The following is a 20,580-nucleotide window of genomic DNA, read 5'->3' as shown; positions in this document are numbered from 1 at the left end:
TTCTTTTTATGCATTTCTGGATTCAATTTATTAATACTTTGTTGAGGACTTTTGTGTCAAGTTCATGAGAAATGTTTGTATGTAGTTTTCTTTGTACTGTGTTTGTCAGGTTTTCGTGTAAGGGTAATACTAGCCTCATAAAATGAGTTGGGAATTGTTTCTTCCTCTATTTTTCCTGAAAGAGATGGTGTAAAATTGTTTTTAATTCTTCTTTAAATGTTTGGTAGAATTCTCCAATGAAACTAACTGGGCCTGGAGATTTCTTTGGGGGGAACTTTTTAATTACAAATTCAATTTCTTTAATGGTTATAGGATTGTTCAGATTGTCTGTTTTCTTTGAGTTGAGTTTTGATGGTTTGTGGTTTCCAAGGAATTGGTCTGTTCTAAGTTGTAAAATCTGAGCGTAAAGTTGATCATACTATTCCCTTATTATCCTTTTAATGACTGCAGAATCTGTACTGATATCACCTGTTATGATTATGTCTTCTCTCTTTTTATCTTCATCAGTCTTCCTAGAAGTTTATCGATTTTATTGATCATACTGATGTTTGTAGTTACATTAGTTTCTGCTCTTGCTGGTATCGTTTCCTCCCTTCTGCTTTCTTTGGGCTTATTTTGCTCTTCTTTTTTAGTTTCTTGAGGTGGGAATTTAGATTACTGATTTGAGATATTTCCTGTTACCTAATGTAAGCTTTTCATGTTATAATCCCTCCTTCATCATTGATTTTACTATGTTCCAAATTTTGATAAGTTGAGTTTTTATTTTCACTCAATTCTGTATTTTTTTTTTCCTCCGAGACTTCCTCTTTAACCAAAACTGTCCTTGTAAGTCAAAAAAAAAAAAAAAAAAAAGGTGTTTGATTTCCACATGTTTGGAGATTTTCCTGTTGTTATTCTGTTACTCATTTTAAGTTTGATTCTATCATGGTCAGAGAACATACTCTGTATGATTTCTACTCACTTCAGACTTAAATTGCTCTTCATTTTCCGGTTTCCTAAAGTGGAAGCTTGTTGTTGTCATTGTTGTTAGGTGCTGTCAAGTCGATTCTGACTCATAGCGACCCGTATGCACAACAGAACGAAACACTGCCCAGCCCTGAGCCATCCTTAAAATCGTTATGCTTGAGCTCATTGTTTCAGCTTCTGTGTCAGTCCACCTCGTTGAGGGTCTTCCCCTTTTCCGCTGACCCTGCACTCTGCCAAGCATGATGTCCTTCTCCAGGGACTGATCCCTCCTGACAACATGTCCAAAGTATGTAAGACGCAGTTTTGCCATCCTTGCCTCTAAGAAGCATTTTGGCTGTACTTCTTCTAAGACAGATTTGTTTGTTCTTTTGGTAAAAAAACACAAGACAGATTTGTTTGTTTTTTTGGCAGTCCACGGTATATTCAATATTCTTCGCCAGCACCACAATTCAAAGGCGTCAATTCTTCTTTGGTCTTCCTTATTCATTGTCCAGCTTTCACATGCATGTGATGTGATTGAAAATACCATGGCTTGGATCAGGCACACCTCAGTCTTCAGGGTGACATCTTTGCTCTTCAACACTTTAAAAGAGATCTTTTGCAGCACATTTGCCCAGTGCAATGCATTGTTTGATTTCTTGTCTGTTACTGATTGTGGATCCAAGTGAAAATGAAAGCCGTGACAACCTCAGTCTGTTCTCCGTTTATCATGACATTGCTCATTGGTCCAGTTGTGAGGATTTTTGTTTTCTTTATGTTGAGGTGCAATCCATACTGAAGGCTGTGGTCTTTGACCTTCACTAGTAAGTGCTTCAAGTCCTCGTCTCTTGAAGCAAACAAGATTGTGTCATCTGCATAACGCAGGTTGTTAATGAATCTTCTTCCAGTGCCCCGTTCTTCCTCATATAGTCCCACTTCTCGTGTTATTTGCTGAGCATACAGATTGAGTAGGTATAGTGAAAGAATACAACCCTGACTCACACCTTTCCTGACTTTAAACCAATCAGTATCCCCTTGTTCTGTCCAAACAACCGCCTCTTGAACCTATATAAAGGTTCCTCATGAGCCTAATTAAGTGTTCTGGAATTCCCTTTCTTTGCAATGTTATCCATAGTTCATTATGATCCACACAGTTGAATGCCTTTGCATAGTCAATAAAACACAGGAAAACATCCTTCTAGTGTTCTTTGCTTTCAGCCAGGATCCATCTGACATCAGCAGTGATACCCCTGGTTCCACGTCCTCTCCTGAAACCAGCCTGAATTTCTTGCAGTTACTGTCGATACACTGCTGCAGCTGTTTTTGAATGATTGGCAGCATTTTGCTTGCATGTGATATTAACGATATTGTTGTATCATTTCCGCATTTGGTAGGTGGAAGCTTAGGTTATTGATTTTAGATCTTTGTTTCTTTTCTAATATGTTCATTTAATGCTGTAAATTTCTCTAACCCCTGCTTTCACGGCATCCTAAAAATTTTTGGTAAGTTGTATTTTTATTTTCTTTTAGTTCAAAGTATTTTTCAGTTCTCTTGAGACTTCCTCTCAGACCCATATACTATTTAGAATTATGTTGTTTAATTTCCAAATATTTGGGGATTTTTCTAGCTATCTTTCTAGTATTGATTTCTAGTTTAATTCCATTGTGAAGAGTGTATTTTGTATACTTTAAGTTGTTTCAGACTTACTAAGGTGTGATTTTTATTCCTAGGATGTGGTCTGTCTTGGTGAATGTCCCAATATGAGCTTGAGAAAAATGTGTATTTTGCTGCTGTTGATGGAATAATCTGTAAATGTCAGTCAGATCTAGTTGATGAATGGTGCTGTTCTGGTCAACTATATTCTTACTGATTCTCTGCCTGCTGGATCTGTCAGTTACTGAAAGAGAAGTATTGAAGTCTCCAAATATAATAGTAATTTTTCTTTCTCCTTTTATCCGTTTTCACTTCACATGTTTTCACACTTTTTTATTAGGTGTATACATGTTTAGAATTGTTACATGTTTTTGGAGAATTGACCCCTTTATCCTTATGTGAGGCTTCTCTTTACCCTTGATAATTTTCCTTGTTCTGAAGTTTGCTTTGTTTGAAATTATTATAGCTACTCCAGCTTTCGATTTGTGTTAACATGGTATATCTTTCTCCATCCCTTGACTTTTAACCTATCTGCATCTTTATATTTAAGATGGGTTTCTTATAAACAGCATATATTTGAATCTTTTTAATCCACTCTGACAATATCTGTATTTTAATTGGTGTATTTAGACCATTTACATTTAAGGTAATCATTGATATGTTAGGGTTCAAGTCAGCCATTTTATTGTTTTCTGTTTATTTCCACTATTTTTCATTCCTTTCTTTCTCCTCACTTTCTTGTACATTATTTGAACACTTTTTAAGATTCTATCTTGATTTATTTAGAATGTTTTTAAATACATCATTTTGTATAGTTTTCTTAGTAGTTCTAGTTGTTAATGGTATGCATACATAATTTACATACATACATAGTTTTTCTTTGAGAGTATCTTTCCCTTTCATTCCTGAAGAATATTTTGGCTAGATATAGAATTTAGAGTTGATATCCTTTTCTTTTAGTATTTGAAAATTATTGTGCCACTACTTTCTGTCCTTCATTGTTTCAGATGAGAAATCTGCTGTCATTCATATTAGTGTGCCTCTGTACAGTAGTCACCCTTATCTGCAGGAGATATATTCCAAGACCCCCAGTGGATGCCTGAAACTGCAGATAGCACCAAACCCTGTATATACTATATTTTGTCCTATACATATATACCTATGATAAAGTTTAATTTATAAATTAGGCACAGTCAGAGATTAACAACAATGACTAATAATAAAATAGAATAGTTATGACAACATAATGTAATAAAAGTTACGTGAATGTGGTCCATGGGCCAGACAGAGCAGGGCAGAGCAAGATTTTGTCATGTTACTCATTTAACATCTTCAGACCCCAGCTGACCACGGGTAAATGAAACTGCGGAAATTGAAACCACGGATAAGGGGGGGACTACTGTAATTATTTTTTTCTCACTGCTTTCAATACTTTTCCTTTCTCTTCCAGTTTTTACACATTTCGCTATGATGTGTCTTGGTGTGCATTTCTTTGAGTTTATCCTATTTGGGTTTCACTCATTTTCTTGAATCTGTAGGTTTATATCTTTTTACAATTTTTGTTACTATTATTTCAATCATTATTTCTTTGAGAATTTTTTCAGTTCCATTCTCTTCTCTCCTTCTGGGATCCTGATAACACAAATGTTACTTCTTTTATTATTGTCCCACAGGTCCCTGAGATTCTGCTCATTTCTGTTCAGGTTTTCTCTCTGCTGTTCAGATTTGATAAGGTCCACTGATCTGTCCTCAAATTCACTGATTCTATTCTTCAGTGAATTTTTTATTCTATTCTTCCCTTCTGTAATTTTCATTTGTTCTTTTTTTTAAAACTTCTGTTTCTTTGCTGAGATTTTTCTATTTTTTTCATTCGTTTCATAATTGCTTGTTGGAGCTTTTTTTTCTTTTATAATGCCTGATTTGAAATCCGTATCAGATAATTCCAATGTCTGATTCATCTCCTTGGAGTATGTTGATTGTTTTTTCTCATTCAGATTATGGTTTTCCTGGTTCTTGATACGAAAGGTGATTTTCAGTTGTATCCTGGACATACATTATGAGACTCTAGATCCTGTTTAATCATCAGTCATTCCCTCGTTGAGGTTTAATGCTAGGAGTGGCAGGGTGGGGAGCAATGTATATTCAGCTTCTTGCTAGGTCTGCTGACACCACCTCAGCAAGAGTAGAGCACTAACCCACACTGCTGTGTTGCAGATAGGTAGGATACAAGTTCAGCTTTCTACCTGACTCCACTGGCACCTTCCCAGCAAACATGGAGCACTGACTCACACCGCCTCATTATTGCAGGGTGGGTCAGTAGCTCATCTTCCACCTGGGCTCCTCTGACACTAGGAGAGAGAAGGGGGAGAAAGAGAAGTGCCAACTAACCTTCCTCACACCACCTTGTTCTGCCTGTTTGATACTGGGTGGAAGTCAAGGCTCAGCTCCCTTGCTGGACCCTGATGACATGGGATGGAGGGGGAAGAGGGGAATTGGAGTCCTTACTCACTAGCCCCACCTCAGACTGCCTCATTAAGTCTCATTGCTTTACTGCATGGAGTTGGAGCCTCAGCTCACCATTAAGGCTCACTGAGACCACCCTTGTTGGAAAACACCACATGCTTCCACTGGGTGAGAGAGAAAACGTCAACTTCTGCCTGACCCACCGGTACCACCCAGCAGGGGAATTAGAGTGCCCCCTGCTTCTGCCAGGTGGGGAATGGAAGATTAGCTCAGCCCCACCAACACCAAGGGAATCAGAGGACATCATCTGCTTCTGCCGGGCCAGGTGTCCCCACTGAAACCACAGAGTCAGAGGATGAAATTTTCCCGTTGGTGTTTGGCTGGAGTAGGGTGGTTATTGCCAAAAGGATTTTCTGTTGTTAGGTCCTCCTTTTCTTAGACCTTTGGCTAGGGGGAACAGGCTTTTCTTGGAAGTTTTTTTTTTTCTTGTCTCTGCCTGCTGGTAGTTCTGGGTTGATGGCTTCTATAGCACCTTGTCTGGGACATTTGTGAGGCAATAAGGAAACCTAGGATACTCACCACAGTGTTATTCCTCAAGTCCCAAAGTACCTAGGCTGTCCACCTTCCTTCTCCTTTTCAGATCTTCTAATGTTTGTTTGTGGTGTTTATGTCCAAGGTGTTTTATTTATAAAGCAGGGACTGGGACAATTGGACTATTCCATACTGGCAGAACTGGAAATTTCCACCCAAATATATTTTGCCGCCAAAATCCAAAGTGACACACCAAATGTGCATTATTTCTTCATGTGGGAAATTCTGGGTGCAACTCTTCTTTCCCTTCGGCAACTTCACCAATGTAGTAGGCACCTTAACTTTGCGGGTTTATCTCCCACCTCTGGTAGATATGTGTCTTATTAAGGCTTCCACAGTTGGTGTTTGCTACTTCTGGCTTGTTTTCCCCTCACCAAAATATTTCTTAATGTCTTAATGAAGGGAATGTTCTTCTGGCCCTCCTGGGGGGTATCTTAAAGGATGGCTGAGCAGTTTTTACCACATTAGATCCATTCCAGTGCTCTCTTTTCTCTAAACACTGGATCTCCAGCCTCTAGATTATGCAGAGGGAGTTCTAGCAGCTCTATCAAATGCACTGTAGGCCTCTGTTGAGGCTTCTATTACCCACTCCCAGGTGATCAAGCCAACATTAAATCAGGAAGCATCCTTGTTGGCCTTGCCCAACCTTGTATTTATCCTCAATGGCTCATATACTTAGAATCCATTTTCATGTGTACACTCCAGGTTCCTGTTCATAAAATCTAGCAAGATCCTGCAACTCCTCTAGTATATACATTGTCTTCCCCAGGAGTGAGCCTTACAATTCTGTCACTGTGCATGCTGGGATTTTACTCTTTTTGTGGTCCTAGAGGAATTGAGTGTTGGTGGTAGTGGGTCCTGAAGAGAATAGATGTTCCTACATCATTGAAATATTTTTATGCAAGGGAATAATAGTTTTCTTAGAAGAAGGGAAGGACTGTTTCTGATGTCGGGAAATGTTTAGAGGTATTAGAGGTTCAAGGTTGTCAGCTTTGGGTCTGCCCAAGGGTTCCCATCTAGAGCCTCCAATTTGCACTCCTTCCCAACCAGCATGTTTACCCTGACGTTAGGAACTTGGTGTAAATGTACCTTTAACTAACATTGCAGTTCTGCCGCCTGTGCCTTCAGGCCCCACCACAACTCTCCTACAATGTCATAAAATAAGAATTTCTGTAAGGCCACCATAGATATTCTCTGGTTTTTCTACCTATGACTTTGGAGAGTTCAAGGTCCTAAACTTATCTTTTTTGGGAACTTTTTCAGCACAGTCAGAGGTAGTTCTCCCCTCACAGTCTTTGATTTCACCGTGATGCTGCAGGGATCAAGTTCCACAGCCACGTGATCCCCCAGTGCTCACCCTTCACTGGCATTCGCGTCAGGTGGTACTGTGGGTGATCGTGACTCCACAGCATGCTACCAGTTAGCATCATCCCATTTCCTTCTAGCAAGGGGGTCACTCGTGCACCCATCAAGTACGGAGCAACCCAGTCACAGAATCCCATATTCTGGCTATATTATCAGCCTTGAAGCACATATTTAATCAGCCACGTTACTGGCCAGAAAACAAAATACACATTCTGCTGGGATTTTGAAGAAAAATTTATGAAGACACACTGTTTGCAGAAAGTTACGCAGGGTTCAGAGCACCCACAAGGGATGTTGAAGCACCTTGGGATTCACAACAGTAAGAGATCCTTACCATCCTTAGTCCTGAGGCTTAAAGGGCGAAGGGAAATCTGGAGCCTGGTGAGAACTGAGGCTTAAAAGGGGCCTGCCCTATAGGACCCGGAGGCATAGAGGTAGACAGGGAGTAGGGTAGAAAAGTTCAACCTTTCTCTCTTCAACCTTCTGCTGGGGCCTCCCCTGGCCTAACGCAGCCAGAGACCAAGGCAGCTTTGGTGGTCAAGTCTGTGGAAGTTACCCCCTGGGCCATAGAACAAGGCAGAGAATGAATTAAAGGGTGGGGAGATAGAAAACAACCAGCACAGGGGTCTTATGAGACCAACAGTAGACATACTGTCTTCTCGCCAGAGGATAGGACTTTCAGTGGGGAAACAAGCTATCCAACGAGTGCAGCTATCCAGAGTAGACCGGATGTCCTCAAAGGCCTCACGACTTACCACCAAAAGGCAACCAAACAGGAGTTCTAGAAGGGATTCCTTACTATGTGAGAGAACATCGGACGAGGACCCTCCAGCTCTGTTATTCAGATGCTGAAATTACCTCTAGGAGCAATCCATGTGCATGCATTTGTAGGACAGACCCTTTAAAATTATCAACCTCTGCGTATAATATACATTTTCTGTTAGTGGGATTTTTGTAATGTAATTCAGATTCTGTGATTGCGTTGCTGGTTTTAGTAAGCAGAATTCAGAATTTAACATGGAAAAAGCCTAATTTTTCCCTAGCTGCTTACTTAGGGCTGCTGTGTCACCTGACAGCTGCTAATGAATGAACGCTGCATACACACACAACCCTCACCTGATTTTAGAGCTCATTTTTTAAAGGAAATTTACATTTCTATTGTGAGTTTTTTGACCATGCTTCATCCTTTATTTTAAGAAAAGAAAAAAAAAATGATGTCTCTAGCGGAAAGAATCCAGAGGCTTGATCCTGAGCTAACAGTGTCTTCTCTCCCTTTTCCCCTCCCAGGAGGACGGCTGTGAGTTTTGTGGCTTACTGCTGCTCCACCCGGTGTCTGCAGACTTTTGACCTACTGAGTTGATAAACACTCAAGAGCCCTCGGGAGCATCGCCAGCTCGACACTGCAGTCACCTGCTCCCGCACGCTGTTTGTGGGGTGGGAGGGCGAGGGAGGCCAGCCAGCAAACAGGCCTTTTCATCCTGACCCGTCAAATGCAGGAGACTGCAGAGCTCTGTGGAATGTCCTGATTGAGCTTCACAGCTAAAAAGCCTGCGTCTTCCTCCCCCCACCCCAAGTTGGAATATATTCCCCCCAAAATGAAGGAGCCTTTGTTTTCTGTGTTTTTCTTTTTATGTGTGTCTCATACTTGAACTATTTGGTTTGGTGTGCCTCCTCAAATCTAGTTTAAAGCAGGTTTCCATTCCCCGAAGAACTATAATTTGATAATACACCCAGATTAACCTTTGAACACATACACCTTCAGTGATAATTCTAATCTTTTTCTTTCTCCAGAGAATTATTTCCCCCAGAAGTTATCCATGGTTCCCCCAGTGGCAACTTGTGGTCAGTTTTTAAAGAGTTTCAGCAACCCCCGTCCTCAGGAGTACTGAAAATCAGGGTGGGGTGCCTGAGTTGGCGGCAGAGTCAGGCTCCCATGGAGGCTACACAGGCATCGCAGAGCCCACGCCCTCTGGAAAGTTACAGCCTTGTTTACGAGTTGCGCAGGGCATGAAGAGACTTTGGGGGTTTTTTAAAGCAAATATATAGACTGTAAATGAAATATGCTTTTATTTTAAAAGACTATTTACAGAAAACTAATTTTTGACATTTTTATTTCCTGATAAGCTTTTTTATATGGGAAGAGTTTGAGGGAATATTTGAGGCTTTGAAAGATCTGATCCCTTTCTTTCTAGCTTTAAACATTTCAGCTAATGAGAAAAGGGGAGAAAAAGTGCATCAAAATATGACCTCCAGCATTCTGTTATGCGTGTTTATGGTTAAATTTATATTGACTTTGAAATGTTTTTATTACATGTGAAAAATAGGCTTCAGCTATTTCTGCTCCTCATTTTTAATTGGGATGATTGTCAGTACAGCCTGGGCACATCCACTTTAATATGTGGTGCATTTGATTATCTTCGTTTTGACCCTGCATTTCTGAAGTACTTAACACGCTGTTATCCAGGACACTGAGATAACTCAGGAAAGGCAGTTCCAAATTCAGCCTTGGACTTCTGCAGAAAGACCATAAACTGAAAGTACACGTGATTACACCCTGACAGAAAAAGAGGCACTTAACGCAGGAGTCACGGATGTGCTCTTCCTTGGAAAGGGTGGCATTTTACGGCACTTTGTTACCAGAAGTTCATCTGGTTGCTGTGAAGGGTTTTGTTTTGTTGATGATATTGAGTTTTCTGTAAGGCAGAACTCGAAGAGGAACCAAGATGGCTTGCTTGGTAGAATAACTGTATTTGAAAATTTTCAGACTTGTCAAAAACTTGATTTGTAGAATTTTATTAGTTGCCCTGAATCTGTAATGCTAGGCTCAAACAGTGCTAAAAATCCTACATGGTTACTGACAAATGTGTGATCCGCTCACAGTCTCACCACCTGCTGCCCGGAAAGCAGCCTTTCCACGTGGAATGGTGAAGGCAGAACGTGATGGCAGGCTCTGATGGCGTTTGTACTCTTCCTACTTCTGCTTGCCCCTTTCATGTTGGCCTGGTCAGCCTTAACATTTCAGGGGTACATAGTGCAATAGGAAATGAAGATCTTTGTCAAAATACAACAGTTCTTTCATTCTTTGGAATAATTGAAGTTTTAGCAGCACCCTCTACATGTACATAAGTTGGCAGGGGAAAATGTGACATAACTTCATAAACGTGATTCAGCCTAAGTGGCCGGTACCTCTTATTTAAGTGACAGGAAATATATTACAATGTCTCTTTGATCCTCTGCAGCTGTGTGTTTTAGAATGGAGCTATGGAATGTGCTAATCTGATATTCAGGATTTGTTTTGACTTCTCTGAAATTTTACAAAGACCCTTGCAACCCAAGCATCTTCTTCTGTACCTGTAAACTATTGTGCCTTCAGCATCACCAGCGGGCTGGGCATTACAACCTTTGGACAGTCTTGGCCTTAACCCCAGGTGCAGCACCTGAGCTTCATTGATGAGAAATGGAATTTATGATTTGGTTTCCCTGGTGCTGTTGATTATAGAAATTTTGTGCCGGATTCACTAATGGTATTCCTAACATTCTGATATTATAAGAAGTGTTGTAGTAGACACAAGAAAATTCACCTACATGACATTTTAATTGTGTACATCCCCTGAAAACCCCCCACTGCCATCGAATCGAGTCCAACTCATAGCGACCCTATAGAACAGAGTAGAACTGCCCCATAGTGCTTCCAGGGAGCGCCTGGTGGGTTTGAACTGCTGACCTCTTGGTTAGCAGCTGTAGCACTTAACCACTACGCCACCAGGGTTTCCATTGTGTACATAGCTGTACAGAAAAGCTAATGCCAGAGGTATTCTGCATGTTGTTTTCTTAAGGAACAGTTACGCTGGGTAGAAAGATATTTCATGTGATGCTAATAATGCAAAAAAAGGTGGGGGGAGGAAGAGGGAGGGAGCTACTTAGAAAATACGTATTCACATAAATTAACGTCAGTGATCTGAAGTGTGGTTAAGGGTAAATTTTAAATTCCAGGGTGATCTGTTGGGCACTGGCCTTCTTACGAAATAAAAAAACAAAAAGAACCGGTTGCCATTTGAGTCTGTTGCCCCTCACGGCAACTCGGTGTGTGTCAGAGTAGAACTGTGCTCCACAGGGTTTTCAGCGGCTGAGTTTTCAGAAGTAGACCACCAGGTTTTCTCCCAAGGTGCCTCTGGATGGACTTGAACCTCCAACCTTTCATTTAGCAATTGAGCCCATTAACTATTTGCACCACCCGGGGGACTCTTGGCCTTCAAATAAAGTAGTGCAAGAGAGGCCTGTGTTAAGTGGCTTGCCCTATCTATCATTGTCCTTCAAGATGCCTAATTACTGTCATACCAAACTCTTTGATTATGTAATGTTGTGTAGATTGAATGCCACATTTTCAGTTAATAAAATTATTTTATGAGCACACTTTTTAAATTTTAAAAAATGATCAAGACACAGCAGAGCCCTGACTGGAGAGGATCCAGTCTGGTTGACAGAGAAGAGTGATGAACTCCTGTGTCTGCCATCTGGTCCTCCTCCTCTTCAGGAGAAATGAGGAATACTTCAAACAACTTTTGGCCAACATACTTGGCACTCACTAAAACCTTTCACACTCTGGCTTGTCTGATTAGTTTGATGAACATCTCACTTTTGTTTCACATTGAGCATTACGATTTAAAATGTTTACAGTCTAAGGAAAAATGCTTCAACATGAGTTGGCTGATGAACTCCTGCATATACTTCTCCCTAAAATTTATACTATTTTTGTAATCTGGGGGCTTTCAAAGACAGTTTCTAAAATTATTAATAGTAAAATTAGGTTTATGTTTCCTGAATTGAAAAATCAGACATTCTTATCTTTACCATAAAAAGCTTAAAAACCATGCATTGCTTCAGCAGAAATCAAAACATTTTTATTCAGGTGATTTATGAACATGGATTCCTAACTGGGTCAACACTAACGCAACCTGATGTAATTAAATATCAAGATGTAAATTCATTTCACAGACTTCTAAACACACTCTCTTTAAAAATCTCGTTTGAAAATGTATCCTTACATAACCCTGGCCATTTTATTATGCTTTTATTATTTTTGTGGTTTCTATTCACTCCTGCTTGCTGCTAATGAGGCTCTCCTACTTTCTTCCAGGGACTTAGTGAATACCTTACTTTCTCTTCAAACAGTGACGATTCTTATAAAGCCTGTATTCTTGAAAATAGCCCCATGTCTGTCTAGAAATCATTCAAGTTTCACTGTTCCTACCCAGGAAGCACCTCCCTGTGTTAGCAGCTAATAGATCTGAAGGTGATACAAGCGTCTCTAGGAGAGGCATTGATGGTAGCTAAGTGACTGTTATCCCGGATCAGTAAAAGAGATTGCTTCACAGCCTAGGATGCTCTCTTTGAAGCGTGACATATAGGCCCCTTCAACCTTGGAGACAGGTGTTGCTGACTTAGTATGGTGGCGAGGCAGAGGGCAGGGCATTTGAGGATTATTTTTATATGCAATTAGGAGACATGCAAGGGATGGCTGTATTTTTTCCCACTCACAGCCGGGCATGGATTCTCATTACTAGCTGTGTTAAAGAATATCAGACTTTGGTTTTCATAGCAGTTTTGAGAACCTGTAATAATACAAGAAGGTTTTTAAAAAATGATTTTCTAAGACTGCCTTTAAAAAATATATAAAATTGATTTGGGGTGTGGAGGGTATTTTTCTAAAACTCTTACAGTATCCAGTTTGGTTATATCTCAGAAAAAAAAAACCCACCCAGTGCCATCAAGTCGATAAGAGGCTGCTGAATATAAAATGATTGTGGGCTTGAGCCACGTGAATGCTTAGGGGTGTTGATGGTGGCTTCATTGTCTTAACCAAAATCATTGTGACAAGAAAAAAAAGGGGGGTGGAGGGATATTAAATACTTAAAGCCCATGGTAACATTAGCAAAAATGGTGGAGTAAAGATCTTCAAAAATTTTCACCTTCATAAAAGCATAAGAAAACTGGCAAAAATGGCAGAATCAACTTTTTCAGAACTCAAAGTATTACAGCAATCTGAGGCACATTCATTCAAGAAAAGTGACAATTTCCATAAGAATAGCCAGGTTTGTGTTGTTTTAACTTTCCCTATTATCACCGCCCACCCGTAACCTTGAAAACCAGCAGCCTGGCAACCACAGGACACAGAGCAGGGTTGAGCAACTACAAAGCCTCATTCCCAGAAGTCTTTATTTGACCTGACTCAGAGCTGGCTGGATATGAAAAGCTTTCTTCCCTAGGAACACTTGTCCAAAAAGTTAGAGACAATTGATTAACTTTGCAGCTGGCTGAGATGGTGGATAGCAGTTGGAGCAAACAGTAGGCTAACCAAAAAACGTGAAAGGAAAAGTTGTGGAGTAAGATGTCCATAGGAGCTTTAAAGAGGTCCAACATGTTTCTGGGACTCTAGAAAGACATGTCCATGTGTTGGACTTTGTCCATGCCAAGGGCTCATCTTGAGGCTTTGCAGAAGCAGAAAATGAAGCCTAAGGCAGAGTTGTCAACAGCCTGGTTGATTGTTGATGTGCCTCCAACATACAAAGAGCCTATCAGCAAAAACTGGGAGACTTAATTGGTTCCAGATATTTAAAGAAATCTCTACCGATCACTAGCTAACCACTAAGGTAATCCAACAGATAATTCAGTAGCCACAAAAGATAATGAATACAAACTTTACAGAATTAGCACAATAGAGTCACTAAACAACAGCAACCTTAAAACCCAAACCCATTGCCGTCAAGTCGATTCTGACTCATAGTGACCCTCCAGGACAGAGGAGAACTGCCCCATAGATTTTCCAAGGAGCACCTGGTGGATTTGAACTGCCGACCTTTTGGTTAGCAGCTGTAACTCTTAACTACACCACCAGGGTTTCCTCAGACCCTTAGGAGGGAGGAAAATCTGATTTCCAGTTACCACATTATTATTTAAAGTGATCAGTTTTCAACAAAAAAATTATAAGATTCAAAGAAACCAGAAAGTATGGCCTATACAGAGGAAAACAAGCAATCGATAAAAGCTTTCGGAGGAAGCCCAGACATTGAACTTTCTAGACAAAAACTTTCAATCATCTAATTATGTTCAAAGAATGAAAGGAAACTATGTCTGAAGAACTGAAGGGAAGTATGAGAATGATGTCTCACCAAATAGAGAATATCAATAAAGAGAAATTCTTTTTCTTTTTTATATAGAAATTCTGGAGTTGAAAAGTACAATATCTGAAATGAAACCTCCACCAGAGGGCTCAGCAGCAAATTTCAGCAGACAGAAGAGAAAAATCAGCAAATTTAAAGACAGGTCGATTGAGATTATCCAATCTGAGAAACAGAAAGAAAAAAAAGAACAGAGTATCAAGCATACCAATGTACACATAATGGGAGTTCCAGAAGGAGAGAAGAGAGAAAGGGGCAGAATATAAATAGTAACTGAAAACTTCCCAAATTTGATGGAAAAAAATACACATCCAAGGAGTTTGACAAACTCCAAGAAGGATAAACAAAAAGAGGTCCACACAAAGACACATCATAATCTAACTCTCAAAAGAAAACAGAATCTTGAACACAAGAAACGACTCATCAGGTACAAGGGATCCTCATCAGAAACTCTGAATTCCAGAAGGCAGTGGGATGACTTATTCAAAGGGCTGAAAGAAGAAGACTGTCAACAAATTCTGTATCCAGCAAAACTACCCATCAAATATGGAGAAATCATACCCAGATAAACAAAAAATGAGAGAATTCATCACTAGCAAACACCTATAAGAAATACTAATAGAAGTCCTTCAGGCTGAAGTATAAGAATAGTAGACAAGAACCACAATTCATACGAAGACATAAAGAGCACCAGTAAAGGCAACTACATAGATAAATATATTTCATACAATATACAAAATATGTTTTTTTGTTCACAATTCTTTTTTCCTCCTATATAATTTAGAAGCAAACTGCATAAGGCAATAATTGTAGATCTGAGTGTTGGATACACAATGTAAAAAGATGTAATTTGTATAATAGTAGCACAAAGGAGGGGTAGGGAATTAACCTATATAGAAGCAAATTAGGTTGATATTAATCAACTAGATTAATTTATAACTACACCATTATAACTAGGTTGTTATAAATTAAGATGCTAATTGTAATCCCCAGGGCAACCACTAAGAAAATAAGTATGCGTGTGTGTGTGAGAGAGAGAGAGAGGTTTGAATGGAGGAACAAAAGACATACAGAAAACAAATATCAAAATGGTAGACATAAATCCTACCTTAATTGCATTAAATACAAATGGATTAAACACTCCAATAAAAAGGCAGAGATGGATGAAAAAACATGATTTAACTATATGCTATCTATAAGAGACATACTTTAGATTCAACACAAATAGGTTGAAAGTAATAGGATGAAAAAAGATATACCGTGCAAATAATAATCAAAAGATAACTGAAGTAGCTATATTGCTATCAGACAAGATACCATTTAAGACAAAAATTGTTACTAGAGACAAAGATATAATGATAAAAGAGAAACCATCAAGAAAATATAACAATTATAATCATATATGTACCTAACAACATAGCACCAAAATACATGAGACAAAACCTGACAGAACTGAAGGGAGAAATAGAATAGAAAATCCAACAATAATAGTTGGAGAAGTCAGTACCCCACTTTCAAGTAATAAAAAAGCTAGACAGAAGATCTGCAAGGAAATAGAAGACATGAAAAACAGTATAAACCAACTAGACCTAATAAACATCTATAGAATATTCCACCCAACAACAGCAAAAATACTCATTCTTCTGAAGTGCACATTCTCCAGAGCAGATTTCATGTTGGGTTATAAAACAAGTCTCATAAAATTTTCAAGTATTGTAATCATACAAAGTATGTTCTCTGACAACAATGGAATGAAATTAAAAATTGATAAGAAAAATTGGTAAAATCACAAATATGTGCAAAGTAAACAATGCACTCCTAAATAGCCAATGAGTCAAAGAAAAAAATAGCAAGGAAAATACTTTGAGATGAAGAAAACAAAATACAGCATCCCAAAACTTACGTGATGCAGCTAAAGCCATGCTTAAAAGGAAATTTGTAGCTGTAAATGCCTATAGTCAAAATGAAGAAATATCTCAAATTGATAACCTAACATTCCTTCTAGCTTAAGACATTGGAAAAAGAAGAACAAACTCAACTCAAAGCAAGCAAGGGGAAAGAAATAATAAAGAATAGAACAAAAATAAATGAAATTGAGAATAGAAAGGCAATAGGAAAAAAAAATCAATGAAACCAAAAGTTGGTTCTTTGAAACGATCAACAAAATTAACAAATTTTTAGCTAGACTGATCAAGAACGCAAGAGATAAGACGCTGCTAAAATCAGAAATGAAGTAGAGGAACTAATACCAAACTTACAGAAATTTTTAAAAAGGGATTATAAAGGAGTTCTGTGAACACTTGTATGCAAATAAATTAGATGACTTAGACAAAATGAACAAATTCCTAGAAAGACATTGTCTTTGCCATCTAGTACTAAAAAACATCTAGTACTGCCGTAACAGAAATACCACAAGTGGATGGCTTTAACAAAGAGAAATTTATTTTCTCACAGTCTAGTAGGTTACAAGTCCAAGTTCGGGGCCTTGGCTCCAGGGGAAGGCTTTCTCTCTCTGTTGGCCTTCTCATCAGTGTTCCCTTGGACGAGGAGTTTCTTCATGCAGGAACCCCGCATCTAAAGGACACGCTCTGCTGCTGGCGCTTGTTTCTTGGTGGTATGAGGTCCCCAACTCTCTGCTTGCTTCCCTTTCCTTTTGAGAGATAAAAGGTGGTGCAGGCCACATCCCAGGGAAAGTCCCTTTACCTTGGATCAGGGACGTGACCTTAGTGAGGGTGGTGTTATAATCTCACCCTAATCCTCTCAACATAAAATTACAATCACAAAATGGAGGACAACCATATAATACTAGGAATCATGGCCTAACCAAGTTGATACACACATTTTTGGGGGGAGATAATTCAATCCATGACAGACATAATTACCAAAATTAACTCAAGAAGAAAGAGAAAATCTTCATAGACCTATAACAAAGAGAATTAAGTGATCAAAAACCTACCCACAAAGAAAAACCCAGAACCAGATGCCTTCACTGGTGAATTTGACTACACATTTAAAGAATTAATGTCAATTCTTCACAAACTTCCAAAATACAGAAAAGGAGGAAACACTTCCCAACTCATTCTATGAGGCCAGTATTACCCTGATACCAAAGCCAGAAAAAGACATCAAAAGAAAAAATTTTAGACCAATATAGCTTATGAAAACGATTGTAAAAATCCTCAACAAAATACAATCATGGGTCACTTAATTTCCACAATACGTTCTGTGAAATAAGATGTTATGTGATTTGGGCATTTTGCAAACACCATACGGTCATGAGCCACATAGCATTTGTTCAGGCAACGTCTGTGGTCCAAAAGGTTATATGGGGAAATCAGCAGCGTGATTGTGTATTTGCGACCTCAGAGCACGCTGGCCAGCTCTTGAAGTGCATGGGCTTCCCATGCTGAGCTGTGTGTGCTGCGTTGACAAACGGTTGCTTAGCTACACAAGGCAGGCAATTTGCATGTGCCGCATTTGTTATATTGTTGTCAACGTATAGAAAGTATTATACACCATGACTAAGTGGGATTTAATCCAGGAATGCAAGAATGGTTTAATATTAGAAAATCAATAGAACAAAACCCTCATGATAATCTCAATAGATGCAGAAAAAGCATTTGAAAAAATTGAACATTTCTTCATGAAAAATCACTCAATAAACTAGTGATATAAAGGCACTTCCTCAATCTGATAAATGGCACCTAAGAAAAACCCACACCTAACATGTGGTGAAAGACTGAACCCTCTCCCCCACCTCCCTTCACAAAGATCAAAAACAAGACAAGGATTTCCCCTCTCACCACTTCTATTCAACATTGTGCTGAAGGTTCTAGCCAGGGCAATAGTTAAGAAAAAGAAACCAAAGGCATCCAGATTGGAATGGAAGAAGTAAAACTATCTGCATTTGCAGATGACATGACCTTGCGTATACAAAACTTAAAGAAATCAACACAAGCATGCAAAAAAAAAAAAAAATTATAGCCAATAAATAAATTCAGCAAGGCTGCAGGATACAGATTAATATACAAAACTCAATTGGTTTGTATACAGTAGCTATGAACAATCCAAAAATGTAATTAAGAAAATTGCATTTACCATAACACCAAAAATAAAATACTTAGGAATAAATGTAACAAATGAAGTGCAAGGCTTGTACACTAAAAACTACAAAACATTGTTGAAAGACATTAAAGAAGACCTATGTAAATGCAAGGACATCCCATGTTCATGAGTTGGAACTTAATATTGTTAAAGGACTCACCAAACTGATCTTCAGATACAACACAGTCCCTATCATTTACCTTTGCTTTGCAGAAGTTGACAGGTTGATCCTAAAATTCATAAGGAAACACAAGAGACCCAGAATACACAAAACAAGTTGGAGGACTCAAACATCCCAATTTCAAAACTTACTACAAAGCTAAAGTAATTAGGATAGTGTGGTACCTGCATAAGGATAGACATATAGATCAATAGAATAGAATTGAAAGTCCAAGAATAAACCTGTACATCTATGGCCAACTGATTTTTGACAAAGATGCCAAAATCCAACAGGGAAAGAATAATATTGTCAGCAAATGGTACTGGGACAACTGGATGTACACATGAAAAAGAATAAAGTTGAACCCTTACCTCATTCTATACACAAAAATTAATCAAAATGGATGTAAGACATAAATGTAAGCACTAAAATAATAAAATGCTTAAAAGAAAACATAGAGGTAAAGCTTCATGACCTAGGGTAGGCAATGATTTCTTATATATGATACCAAAAGCACAAGCAACCAAAAAATACAAAAATTTGACTTCTTCAAAATACAAACCTTTGTGCTTCAAACAACACCACCAAGAAAGTGAAAAGACAACCCACAGAATGGGAGAAATTATTTGCAAATCAGGTATTTGATAAGGGTCAAGCAACCAGGAGCCCTGGTGGTGACTGGTTAAGAGCTCAGCTGATAACCAAAAGGTCGGCAGCTCAAATCTGCCAGCTGCTCCTTGGAAACCCTATGGGGCAGTTCTACTCTGTCCTGTGGGGTCACTATGAGTTGGAATCAACTTGAAAGCAAAGTGTTTGGCTTTTTGGTTTATATTGTTTTGTTTTATCCAGTATATAGAGAGAACTCTTAACAACAACAAAAAAAAAAAACTACACAATTATAAAATGAGCAGAGAATTTGAATAGACACATCTCCAAAGAAGATATACAAGTGCCCAGTAAGCACATGAAGAGATGCTCAACATCATTAGTCATTAAGGAAATGCAAACTGAAACCACAATGAGGTATCACTTCACACCCACTAGGATGGCTATAATAAAAAAGACAGAATATCAAGTATTGGCAAAGATGTTGTTTTAAAGGCCTCATCTTCACCCCACTGGTGAAGGAGGAATTTCTACCGTAGGATTAGGGGAATGGCCAAACACACCTGACACTGGACAGGTAAGATAGACTGTAATCTATTAGTCACATGTACTCACAGCCCAGGGGAGGAGGACGCCCACTCAGTGCAGTACTACATGAGGGTTGTGATCATTGATAGAGTGGAAAACCTGGGATTGTGTGAGACAGGCTTTGTAGTATCAAGAGGATGGAGTGCCCTCTGGCTCCTGTGGGAGGATGTAATAGGCTTGTTTGGATAATTCCGTGGGCTTACATGGAACTGAAACCTACTACTCAGGGGTAGACAGGAACTGTGCCTGGTGCCTTTGATAAGGAGAATTGTTTGGCCTCGGGGACCTTATCCACAGGAGCAGGATGGGCAGGGGAACTCGTTAGGCCATTTGAGGCTCTCCCGATTTTGCCAAATGTCAGGCAGCACACACTATTGAGCTTAATTTTAGGCCTTATACCACAGATATGGAGAAATTGGAACTCCCATACATTGCAGAGGGTAATGCATGAACTATACATTTCTCATTCGGCCACTTTGGAAAACTTTGGCAGTTCCTCAGAAGGTTAAACCTAGAGTTATATGACCCAACAGTTTTACTCCTAAGTATACACCCAGAAAACCAAACACCCAGTGCCCTCGAGTCGATTCCGACTCATAGTGACCCTATAGGACGGAGTAGAACTGCCCCATAGAGTTTCCAAGGAGCGCCTGGCAGATTCGAACTGTTGACCCTTTGGTTAGCAGCCGTAGCACTTAACCACTACGCCACCTATGTCCTCACTAAAACTTGTATACAAGTCTTCCAAAACCATTGCCATGGAGTCGATTCTGAGTCATAGCAACCCTATAGGCCAGAGGAGAACTGCCCCATAGGGTTTCCAAGGAGTAACCGGTGAATTTGAACAGCTGCCCTTTTGGTTAGCAGCCTGAGCTCTTAAGCACTTTGCCACCAGGGCTACAAGTCTTCAGAGCAGCATTGTTCATA

The 20,580-nt window shown here is 39.3% G+C and overlaps 1 protein-coding gene across 4 annotated transcripts in view; it reads left to right on the top strand.

The window, feature by feature from the left end:
* LRRC28 (leucine rich repeat containing 28) overlaps positions 1-19,172 on the top strand; it is a 266,213-nt gene extending 247,041 nt beyond the window's left edge. For 3 of the 4 annotated variants that reach the window (XM_064267063.1, XM_064267065.1, XM_064267064.1), the window contains exon 9: positions 8,305-19,172. In XM_064267063.1, coding sequence (XP_064123133.1) covers positions 8,305-8,377 — 73 coding nt within the window. In that variant the 3' untranslated portion in view covers positions 8,378-19,172. The remainder of the gene's footprint in view (positions 1-8,304) is intronic. The other variant, XM_064267062.1, reaches the window with a different exon arrangement.
* Positions 19,173-20,580: the final 1,408 nt, after the last annotated feature.

Source organism: Loxodonta africana, chromosome 13, assembly GCF_030014295.1.
Source record: "Loxodonta africana isolate mLoxAfr1 chromosome 13, mLoxAfr1.hap2, whole genome shotgun sequence".
Classification (NCBI taxonomy): Eukaryota; Metazoa; Chordata; class Mammalia; order Proboscidea; family Elephantidae; genus Loxodonta; species Loxodonta africana.
The sequence above is the reverse complement of the archived record's forward strand: the minus strand, read 5'-3'. Positions and strand labels throughout refer to the sequence as shown.